Source organism: Phycodurus eques, chromosome 16 (genome assembly GCF_024500275.1).
Source record: "Phycodurus eques isolate BA_2022a chromosome 16, UOR_Pequ_1.1, whole genome shotgun sequence".
Lineage (NCBI taxonomy): Eukaryota > Metazoa > Chordata > Actinopteri > Syngnathiformes > Syngnathidae > Phycodurus > Phycodurus eques.
In genome coordinates, this window is record NC_084540.1 from 15,630,894 (window position 1) to 15,643,000 (window position 12,107).

Genomic DNA, 12,107 nt, shown 5'->3' on the forward strand with positions numbered 1-12,107 from the left:
CTGCAGTGTTAGCACAGATCAACATTGGCTAACAGTGTTACCAGTATTAGCTTCTGTTATTGTTATAATAATGTTTAGTTAAATTGGGGGCGGGGGGATTGGTAGGAACACCAATGAAACACCTGGGATTGGCAGTGACTCTAAACTGTGTCAGAGTCACTGCCAATCCCAGGTGTTTGTATATATATATATATATATATATATATATATAATAATACAATATAATTTTCCTTTAAACTTCCACAGCCTCTCCTCTGCTACATATGCAAACTGACCGCATAATTACAGCTGATGATGCTTCACAAGCCATTAAAATGCAACCAGCAAGTGTAATTGGTCTTCATGCAGAACTGGGCTGGTCTTGATATGACATTTTTTAAAAATTTCTTCTCATCTTGAGTTAAATTGAGTCCCTGGAGGAAGGTGAATCTTTTCATCCCTCCAATAAATTATTTAAAAAAAAAATGAGTTTGACATCAAATAATCAGTTTCAGTTTGTGTGAAGGTGAGCTCAACTTTCTGTGAGGACTATAAGTCCAAATGTAACAAATAATACATTATGATTACATTATAACGCTTTAAATGGTGCCAGTTATTGCAGCTAGATTAAAATAAAAAAAAAAAAAATAAAAAAAAAAAAAATATATATATATATATATATATAATGTCGTCATACAATATTGAAGCTTAATTAGCGAAATGTGCAGGGTTGCGCGTGATTGGTTGTTGAATAAATTGGGGGCGGTTCCAAATCGATGTTATCCTGGTGCGTCACGGCTTCCCAAATAGTTAAATTATTCACGCAAAAGTGGATTCATTTGAAGTGAAACACTTTGTAAAGTGGAGCAAGCGTAGACTGGAAACTTTTCCGTGAAAAATTGAGTTTATTCAGAGGGCAACAAGAGCAAAAGAAGAGTCTTCAGAATGTGATTTATGGAGAAAAGTAGGTGAATTGTGAACACTCGCCTTGTTAGCGGGAATACAAGTAGAATTCTTATTTTTTTATAATCCTCATAATTGCCTTTTGTTCAGTGAATCATTAATATTAACGTACGCCACCGTTTCCTCAGTGACATTTTCATTTTTCGTTTGGTGTACGCAGATTCGTCACCAATTTGATTGACTGCTGATTTGACGTCGTAAAAACATAATGCAAAAAAAATAAAAAGAGGTTAAATCAGGGCTTATTAAAGCGCATTTTAATGTTTCCGTCGCGTCCAACGACAGTTTTAAAGTGAGAATTGTAGTTTTATAAGCAAGTGAAACATTAACCATAACTGCACGTGACCTTTGGACTTGAGTCTACATTGTTTAAAATGGACTCATGGGGTTAAAAATGCTCCAATAATGTCTTTTCATTCTGTTTCATTCAGTCTCTTTTTTTGCGTTATTAGTATTACCACATAGTTTCTAGGCAGGACTCGCCCCACTGCAACATGATTGGCTCTTGCGTGGAGGGAAGGCCAGGCTAACGCAGATGTAACGAGATGACCATCCCAAACACGTATCACATTTGTACGAGAAAAAAAAAAAAAAAAAAAAAAAAAACGAAGTTTGTTATGGCTATGGTTGGGGTTAGGTAATATTGGAGCAGGGCGTGGCCTGCCTAGAAACTACGTGGGACTCCCAATAACGCCTCTTTTTTAAAGACATCAATCACAGCATGCCATTTTGTTCGGAGTTGCGCCAATTTTACTTTAGTTTTATGATGTATTGTTTCGTTTATTATCAAGAGTGATTAATCTAGATGTATACTGTATTTGCTATTTTTAGTATGTTCTTCATTTGCAATAAAAAAAAAAGTTTTATAGCACCACTTGCTTTGTCATGTGTAGCGCTGTCTATAATTTTCATGTGGTTTAGAGTATTTTCATTGTGTTTATATAGGTGTATATTTTTTACACGACAATTGTCCCTTACTATATTCCGAATAAATTTTTGCGGCTTCACTACGTCGCATATTTTATCTTACCTACACGACTGTTACTGCAGACTGCGTGAAAGACAGACAGTATGGGATCATTTCACACTTGATAAAAGAAGATGAAGTGGAATGCGGTTAATGCACAAAGTGCAACAGACTTAAGTTTCACAACTGCACGTCTATATTAAAGTATGTCATCATCAGGTGTTCGCTAATTTATTATAGACTTACCACCGCTAGTTGGAATTAATTGTTATCCCTCCACAGGCTAAACACAGCCGCTGTTGCACTCTCAATTGCTTTATTGAACAAACAGCAACAAAATACAGTAAACCACCACATTCTTAGATGACTTGTAGATGGCCTTAAAGTGCACCAAAACGTAAATCCTTGTTTTGTTTCTAAATACTTAAAATATGTTTGGTAAGTGCTAAAAACATCTGCAAAGACAGAATATTGTACTGATTTGAACTTTTTTTTTTTTTTTTTTTTTTATCTTCTAAAATTTCCTGATTTTGTGGGCGGGGCTAAATACTATCCTCGTGATGTCAAGAGGTTTGGGCGTATACTTTCTGTCCCCCACTATATAAACACCAAGCGCCCTCTTTCCATGCAGTGGCCATCTGGCGGAATTGCCACTTCCTCATTCATAATGGACCCAGTTCTACCAGTATAGCGCGCCGTTAGCGAGCAAAGTATGGCCACGACTTGGAAAAAATACATCTTCCCTGAAGTGCAATGCGTTTGGTGTTATTTGAGCTAACATGTCTGGCCCCATGCGTGTTGCGTTGTGAGGCAGCAGCGAACTGCATAGGATCTGTGGCCCCACGCCAGCCCAACAGCGGTTGAGTACACGGCATAGGCCCCCGTGCAACGGTGAAGGGCTTTAAGCCACTCTCGTCGCGGGTGAAGAAGAGGAGGCGGGGCGAGTCCTATAGCTGTGGCGGCCGAAGGCTGCAGTTTGCAACGCGTGCGCCACGGAATTCCCCCTCCCCCCCCTTTGCACTTGCCACGTGTCACGGCTGACGATTAATGGCCCGCTGAATTTCAACGGAAGCAGTGCGGCAACGTAACTCGCCGCTGTCTGTGAAAGCGTGTGCTATGTGCATCGCTCTTCGCCTTGTAGATAGATAGGAGTCGCGATTTGAAGTATTTGTTCGACAGCTGATTTTCAGAGCATGCAGCAACACACCCGCAGCGTCTGGAAGCTCTAAGAATGTCTGAGTTCTTGACCATTTTGAAGCCTGATTTCACATACTTTGCATTTTTTTAAAAATCCATTCGTTCATTGACCGTCTTGTTAATCAACATTACTCTTTTCTTCGGTGAGTCGAATTTACAAGAGATTTTCTTTGGCCTGTTTTGTTGCACTTTATAACTGACTCGAGTCACTCAACACTAGAGTGGCTAACGTTTAGCCAGCTAACAGCTAGTCAATTCTACATTCTCATAAGCAAACTTTCACATTACTCAACAGACCAGAACCACCTTTTAAAGGCACACAACATTCAATGTCACAGATACTACAGTGTAGAATATGAGGATGGAGACTCAAAGTGGACAAAAATAATATATCCACTTCCCATGCATATTTTTTGGTATTACTGTATATTCATGACGCTTTGAAATACAATACATCCATTTTCTGTACCGCTTATCCTCACTAGGGTCGCGGGCATGCTGGAGCCTATCCCATCTGACTCTAGGCGAGAGGCAGGATACACTCTGAACTGGTCGCCAGCCAATCGCAGGGCACACATAGACAACCAACCATTCACACGTATGGGGAATTTAGAGTTTTCAATTAACTTACCATGCGTGCTTTTGGGATGTGGGAGGAAACCGGAGTACCCAGAGAAAACTCACGCAGGAACATGCAAATTCCACACAGCCGGGGCCGGATTTGAACTCAGGTCCTCAGAACTGTGAGGCAGATGTGCTAACCAGTCGTCCGCCGCTGTGAAATATAAATTAATACAAGGTAACCCACGTGATGAACGAGGGATTATTGTATTGTATTTTTTAACTTTAGATGTTTTAAAATGTATTTAATTTTCATTTAATTGTATTATTTTACGGCAGCTAACTAGTTAGCACATCTGCCTCGCAGTTCTGAGGACTGGGGTTCAAATCCCAGCCCCGCCTGTGTGGAGTTTGCATGTTCTCCCGGTGCCTGCGTGGGTTTTCTCCGGGCACTCCGGTTTCCTCCTACATCCCCAAAACATGCATTAATTGGAGACTCTAAATTCAGGGTGTACCCCGCCTCCTGCCCGATGACAGCTGGGATAGTCTCCAGCACGCCTGCGACCCTAGTGAGGAGAAGCGGCGCAGAAAATGGATGGATGGATGGATGGATGTTTTATTATACTGTTTACATAGTTTTACTGTATGTTTTAAAATGTACACCTAGTGTTACAGCGCCACCTGTTGCCATGGCATGTGTATCACAGTCTGGAAACGTGTGAAAAATGTAAAATTACAAGTATTGTTTTTTAAGATGAATTGATATTATGACCTTGCTGTGCTGTGTGAGGAAAATTTAATTTGAAAAATCTTTCCCCCTTTTATTATCCTGCCTTTCCAGGCCCTCCTGCCTTCATCCTCCATACGAAGACTCTCACAACAAGGATGTTTGCCTCGTATCCTCTCATGTGTGAGTGATGGTGTGCTACCTCTGACCTCGCTCCCAATCCCCCCCACCCCAAGTTTCTTTTTTTGGTCTCGCTCCCTCCTTCCAAACATCACGCCTCACTTCTGCTTCACTTCCCATGTCACCCCCCCCCCCCCCTCACCAAATACCTTCCCCGCCCTCCACTCCTCCTTCTCAACAAACAACTACACCTCCATCACCATGCATCCAAGTCTGCGTCTTGGCACATCTTCCCGTTTCCCATCTGTCCGCCTGTGTCTATCCGAGGTGACGGGATGTGGAAGTGTGAGTGAGAGGAGGGAGTGAACCAGCCTTCCCTCTCTTTCGCCTCCCTTCTCTCCTCTCTTTTTCTCCCTCTCTCTCTCTCTCTTTCTCTCTCCGCCGTTGTCAGGCTCCACCACAGATGAGCAGGAAAGAGGCGGGCGAGCGGATGTAGCCGGACGGAGGACGACGGGAGGAGTTTGGATGGGCGCGCGCGACTAAACAGTGGCTTTGATCATCAACAGCTCACCCAGCCTCTGCTCTCACACACTCACGCCGGATGTGTCCTCGCTAAGCTGAAGACGAAAGGTGCTGGCCGTCAGTTGCACGCATGGGAGAATCTGGGAAGCTTGGACATACGTGTGACGTGTGTGTGTGTGTGTGTGTGTGTGTGTATGTGTGTGAGATTACGTGAGAGTGAGTGTTTGAATTCTGTCACTATGAAATTAAGTGTGCACGTTTAGGAAAGGATGGGAAGAGGATATTTGGTGGTGATTGAACAATTTTAACAAATGAATTATTCTTTCTATTCTAATTATTATTTGTATTTTAGTTTTTATTTATTCATGAACATATTTTTTAATTTAGTTTTACATTTGTTTTGTATTTTTTTTATTTTTAAACTTAGTTTTCCATTGAAACAAAGTTAATTTTACTTTATTTAAAATTTTAAATTAATAGTTGTGCATTTATTAAACATTTTACATTCAAAAGAAACCTAAACATAATTACATTTAGATTTTGTATTGTGTTTTAACTTTGTTTTATTACATTTACTTAAAATATTTTTTTATATTTTCAACTTTAACTTAGCTATTTAATTTATTTGTATTGTATTTATTTGTATTTTACAGTAAAAAGTACATTTTTATTTTGTCTAATATTTAAAATACTTGTATTTCTTTCAACATAATAAGTAATTTACGTTTAAGGTCTGTGATTAGATGAGTAACATTTAATTAAATTATTCACTTGTTTTTGTTGTAAATTATTTAATTTTATTTCTTTAAATGTTTACTCAACTCATCTCAATTTTGTTTATAGCATTTTACATATTTTACATTTTAATGTAATTCTTCAATTAATTTATATATATATATTTCATTTTATTATTGTAATAATTTATTTTATTCAACATTGTTTAATTTTTTTCGTTTTTTAATATGTACTTTTAACTGTATTTACTTCTATTTATTTCATTTAGTTTTTATCTGATTTAAAATGGTATTGAATTAGTTTCTTGATTTAAAAATAGTTTGTTAATTTTTTAAATGTTCTTTTATCATAGTTCCATTTACTTAATTTTATTTTTATTTTTTTATTTGATTTTTTTAATTTAATTTTGTAATCGTATTTACTTCAATTTGCATTTGCTTTTATTTTTCTAAATATATCTTTATTTTTTAATTGCATTTTTAGTATTTAAATTTTAAATTTTTAAAAATTTAAATATATTTTATTGTAAAAATTGGAATATCTCATAGGGAAATTCAGTGTACACTGTGCTGCAGGGGCAGTTCTAGGATCAGAGGTTTAGAGGTGCTGAGCTCCCGGACAGGCAATAGAAATTTATACATTTTAATGCGATTTTATTCCCATATTTATGAAAGGGGGGGAAAGTGTGTGACCAACCTTTCAAATTTGATAAAGGTTAATTTAAATTAAATCCACAGCAAAGTAGGAATAAATTGGAATCGTAAAAAAAAAATATTGTAACCCTACTAATTTCTGGGGGAATACAATTCATTTTGATATAAGAGCACCTCGACATGCACATTAACAGTATGTATTTTTTCCCCCAGTCCCCTATAGTGAGTAGTGAAAATGCCAAAATGAACATTGGAGTCATGTTTTGGTCTTTTTATATGAAGTTCAATGGACAACATGCAAAGCACATTAACATAAAGTGACTTTTGTGAATACTTGGAACACATAAATTCCTCTCTTTGTTATGATGTTAATGGGCATGCAGTCGGTTAGCTTGGCAGTACCACCTTGGCTTTGATATTAACACAACAGCTAGCTTCTTTCATTCCAATTCACACAGAGGACAGTGGGGCGTTCTCTATGAACCTGATTTGTTTCCTAGCTAGAATAAAAGGTCAGTTAACAATGAGCTACAATTAAATGCAGCAAAAATGAGGAATGGTCATAGTAATAGTGTCTTGGTATGGAGGCGTAGAAGTTGTAGAAAGAATAAATGTTCCACATATCCTGGTTTAAGACGGGTTCTACTGTTTACTCCATGACTGTACAGCACTAAAAAGCATTGTCCTGCTCTGTGCAAATGGTGCCTTTAGAGCCCAGCCGGGGAGAGGTGGGAGAGACTGAGTGTTACAAACAATTTTTGGTGTTCAAATATTATGTTTCAACCAATTACTGTATCGTTATACACTTTATTAACGTGAAATAAATAAATAAATAAATAAATAAATACTGTAGTCTAAAATTGTAAGGGTTCTGGGATTCAATTTAAAAAATGGGCTAGAAATGCATATGATGTGCTGTATATATCTATATGTGAGCTCACGTTAGCATTTGCGGTGCAGGTGTGGGAGCGGCGGGGAAGAAGCTTCCCGAGGCGACGGAGGTCCCGTGGACGATGGACCTGAAGGAGAGCTGCGGCAGCCGGGAGAGCTCCAGCCTGCGTCCTGGCTCCTGGCGGGCCTTCGCGTTCGGAAGCACCCTGCACGGCCTGCGCTTCGTCTTTCCCTACTCCGGCGGTGGCGGGACGGCGAGGCGCTTCCTGTGGGCGGCGGCGCTGTTGACCTGCACGGCCCTGCTGGCCCTGGAGAGCGCCGAGCGTCTGTCCTACTTCCTGTCCTTCCCGCACGTGACCAGCGTGGACGCGGTGGTGTCGGGCAGCCTGGTCTTCCCCGCCGTCACCGTGTGCAACCTCAACGCCTACCGCTTCGGACGACTGACGCGCAACGACCTCTACCACGCCGGTGAGCTGCTGGCGCTGCTGGACGTGCACTTGAGCGTCCCGCAGCCGCACCTGGCCGAGCCTGACGTTCTGGACTTCCTGCGGGAGCGCGCCAACTTCACGGCGTACAAGCCCAAAGCCTTCAGCATGCGCGAGTTTGTGGAGCGTGTCGGACACGACCTGCAGGAGATGATGCTCTACTGCCGCTATCAAGGCCAGGAGTGCAGCCACCAAGACTTCCAGACGGTGAGTGCGCTCTCCTCCAAGGGAAACGTCAGCCGGGTTGACAGATTAGAGTCGCCTCGTTGTGTCCTCCTTAGACTGAAAGCGGATCTTTTCCTCCCACGCTTTCACCTCCCGGGCCTTGTCTCGCAACCTCTTTATGTTCCCTCCTTGGCTTTCCGGGTTCATTTGTGTCTTAATGCATATTCTGTCAAACTGAAACCCGACTTGTGATCTTTCAACGCCTTCATGTCGGACCAAAGTCAACACCCACTTGTTGCCTCGTGCGACTCGGCCTCCGCCGATTGTTCGCTGTCTCCCTTGTTCTGAAATCCTTTATTTTGAGAGTTGTCTGTTTCCTGCACTGAAAAGTTTTCATAGTTGTTTTGTACGCTCGTTAGCACTGGTGTGCAAAAACGTCTTTTCAAGTTTCTACAAGACTTAAAGACCAGACTGGGCGCAGGCCAAGGTAGAATCGTTAAATTCAGGTAGGACTTAAAGATAAGGCCCTTTTTCTGACATTTTCTTCCATTCTGTCTATAATGCTTGAAGACAGTAATAGTACTCAATAAGTTGTTTGGGCTTCGGTGGTCTGGTTCTGTTACGTTACATGTTTTCAGACAGGAAATGTAACTGCTTTGCGCTCCAAGCGCACGTCTACGCCGTAAACACCCACAGTGCTGCTCAGCCTCTGGCTAGCAAATGTCATAAGTAGCCTTATTCTGAAATAATTGGTTTCAAAAGTTGTTTTCCTCCGCTGAGACGTTTCTGTAGCAATTTTGTCTGCTAGTTGGTGCTTGTTTACAAAAACCTTTTGGCAAGTTTCTATAAAACTAAAAAAAAATAAAAATACATAAATAAACAAACTACGTGAGGAAGGGGTCAAAGTAAAATCTGTTGAATGCAAGTATGGCTTCAAGATTGGGTACATTGAACCCCTCCCCATTACTGAAAAATTCATGTAAATAGGCCGTGAAAAAAAATCTTAATTGGGCACCCTCAAATATGAACACTACAAAGTTCAGCACACAATGTAAAAATTTGCCAGGTCATGTGGCCTGCGATTGGCGACCTTGTTCAGGGTGTACCCTGACTCTCGCCCAAAGTCAGCTGAGATAGGCGCCAGCACACCCGTGACCCTACTGAGGATAAGCGGTTCAGAAAATGGAGGGGGGATGTTAGGGAAGGATTTCAATGTGCCCCTTGGAGGCCAATGCTAGGCTACAGGTTGAATCCACTGTTTCTACAGTGCTAGTTTTCATCTTTGACTCGTTGTGACAGTCGGCTTGCCCTCTTCTGTCGCGGTTAGCCTGCGTAGCCTGGCAAGTCCCCGCTTGTCTCCCTTTAGCGGCCATCTTGGATGTCGTGGGTCGCGTTCAAAACCCCGTTCGTAATCGTGTTGACGAGAGGCCACAAGAAGGCCTCGTTCTGTCTCGTCGCCTGTTGCTGCAGCTGCTCCAGGCTTGTCACCTCGTTGTACCGTAGCGACGCACCTTCACCTCCCCGCGGATGCTAAAAAATACCAAAACTAGAGGTCGCCGCCTGTCATGGGCGTCATGTGAGTTCCCACAGTCTGCACAGACACTCGGTGTGAGCGTCACACATGAACAAATACTTCTTTGTGACTAAAACAAGCACTCGATTTAGCCTGCCTTCCTTAGTTCTCATACAATTTCTATAATGTGAGCTATCCTCATCAGTTCATTTGTCAGCTGCTACCTTGCACGTTTGAAATGAATACAACAATCAGGCACGTGCACAGACATTTGTGGGGGCAGGGACACGAGCCAAAAAAAGGACACACATCGCCAAATTTATTCATGCAATTAAAACTATAACAGTGGTATATGTATTATGTACCGTATTTTCACGACCATAAGACGCACTTAAAAGGCTTAAATTTTCTCCAAAATGGACGGGCCGCCTTATAATGCGGCACGCCTTATGTGTGCATCGAGTTCCAAAATCTGTAAATGTTGTTGTGTGACTTTAATGAGCGCTCCGCTTGACTGACTGGGAGCATTTCCTGCCGACACGCTGCTTATATAATGGAAGGCGGACATGACTGAGTACAGCATACGGACGTAAAGGGGGAAGGGTGCGTGTGACAGAGGACGCTAAAGACACGCCCCCGGTAGGTATATATTTCCGGTATATGCATCGGTTTGGCTAAGGACCCCCGAAAATGGCACCTACGAAGAGACACGCTTACGAAGCACAATTTAAACTGCAAGCTATTAGTTACGCGGAGGAACATGGGAATTGAACAGCCGCGAGAGAATTCAAGATCAACAAATCCATGGTTCGCAAGTGGAGGAAGCAGGAAAACGAGCTTCTCCAAGTCAAGAAGGCGGAGCTTAGTTTCCGCCGGAAAAAAAAGAAAAACAAAACGCGTAAACAGGGCGAGGTGCCACCATTCCGGGAGGCTTGACGATGGAACTCCAACCGCTGGACATCGGTGTAAACAGGGCGTTCAAAGTGAAGTTGTGAGCGGCGTGGGAGCCATGGATGACATTTGGTGAACACAGCTTTACAAAGACTAGGCGGCAGCGCCGGGCGAGTTACGCCACAATTTGTGAATGGATTGTGGATGCTTGGGCTAACGTGTCTGCTTGCACTGTCGTTAGAGCTTTCGTAAAAGCAGGCATTATTGCTGAACAGCCCCCCGGCAACGAGACTGACTCCGACAATGACGAGAGGGAACCTGGCGTGTTTGATGGAGAACTTGCCGAGCTGTTCATTTCGGATACAGAGGATGAGGACTTTGATGGATTTGCGGATGAGGATTGATCAAAAAATAACATGAGTACATTGTTAAATACTTCAATGAAGTACAACCGAACTCAGTTTTGCTCCCGCTGCCTTTTTAAAAAAAAATATCTGTTTTTGTCGTTGTTTGAAGTTTAGTTCACCAACAATGTTTTTGACAGTCTCTACAGTAACCAGCTGGATCTCTTCAGGTCAGTGGTAGTCACTTGCGTTCTATCACACGGAGGTATCCTGGCACCCATTGTGGAGCGACTTTCTGAATGACCCGATAAGATGTCTAGATATATTCCACTGTGTGTGCAGTATCGTTTGTCTTTGCTACCAAATCCCTCTGAGCCTCAATGTGAAAGCTGATAACTCTCTCCCTGTGGTCCTTTGCAAATTAGCCGCTTGTTAATTCGTTACGGACGCGGGCTGATTTCAAGTGAGACGCGATTGGTGGGCGGTTCTTCCGCAAAGATCTCCGCCAATCACGTCAGCCAGATATGGAGGTGCTGCCATCCGTCATCGGAGTTGGCGTTCAAGTTTTTAATGTAATTTTTTGAAACATCCTGGCAGAACACACCACATCTGAGACCTGCACCATCAGAGGAGGAGAGGCTGGAACCTGGCCCGCACGCACACACACACGCACATGATGTGTGGATTATGATGATGCCGCTGGTGGTAAACACTGGAGAGCCATTGATTTGGCCTGTGGTTTTGTCTGGATCAATAGCTCATACTTTTATTACATTTTTTTTTTATTGGCTGCTTAGTTGACAGCTTCCAAACACACGCTCTCTCTCTCTCTCTCACACAAACACACAAAAAGATACACACACTCACACACATACACGCACACACACACTGTGGATGAGGTCAGGTTCCTCTGGATGTTGGCTGATGTTCATGCAGGCAAAGGAGATGTAGCTTCATGCAGCTTTAGAAGTGTTAAAACAAGTGCTAAAACTAACATCAAAGCAATTTACTTTTTAGAACTGTGTGTGTGTGTGTGTGTGTGTGTGTGTCTGTCTTTTGATTTTTGCTATAGATATCAGACCCCCTCCCCGTTCACGCTGTATGTTCAGGTAGTTGCTATTCTGCTCAAGGCCCGTAGGTGTCTGTGGCACGTGTTTTAAACGAATGAAACAAAACAAGACGACACTGCACGCAGAATGCTACAATCAACGCTAACGTCAAAACAAAGCGGTTCATGTCAAGTTGTTGGTCTTATTTTGCTGAAAATATAAAAGAGAGCCTCTTTCACACTGTACGTTCATGTTGTTGCTGTTCCGCTTCAGTCCCACAGTGTACATTTCAGATGCAATTCGATGAGCAAAACAAATCAAGAAATTGATGCTTTGACTGTCTGT

General features: G+C 42.2%; 1 protein-coding gene across 2 annotated transcripts in view; it reads left to right on the plus strand.

The window, feature by feature from the left end:
- Positions 1–3,159: 3,159 nt before the first annotated feature.
- The window catches only part of asic2 (acid-sensing (proton-gated) ion channel 2), a 157,096-nt gene continuing 148,148 nt past the window's right edge, over positions 3,160–12,107 (plus strand). Inside the window, exons 1-4 of one of the 2 annotated variants that reach the window (XM_061701017.1) lie at positions 3,160–3,249; positions 4,509–4,577; positions 4,787–5,144; positions 7,385–8,007. In XM_061701017.1, coding sequence (XP_061557001.1) covers positions 7,438–8,007 — 570 coding nt within the window. In that variant the 5' untranslated portion in view covers positions 3,160–3,249; positions 4,509–4,577; positions 4,787–5,144; positions 7,385–7,437. Of the gene's footprint in view, positions 3,250–4,508; positions 4,578–4,786; positions 5,145–6,885; positions 6,937–7,384; positions 8,008–12,107 lie in introns of those variants that run through there. The other variant, XM_061701016.1, reaches the window with a different exon arrangement.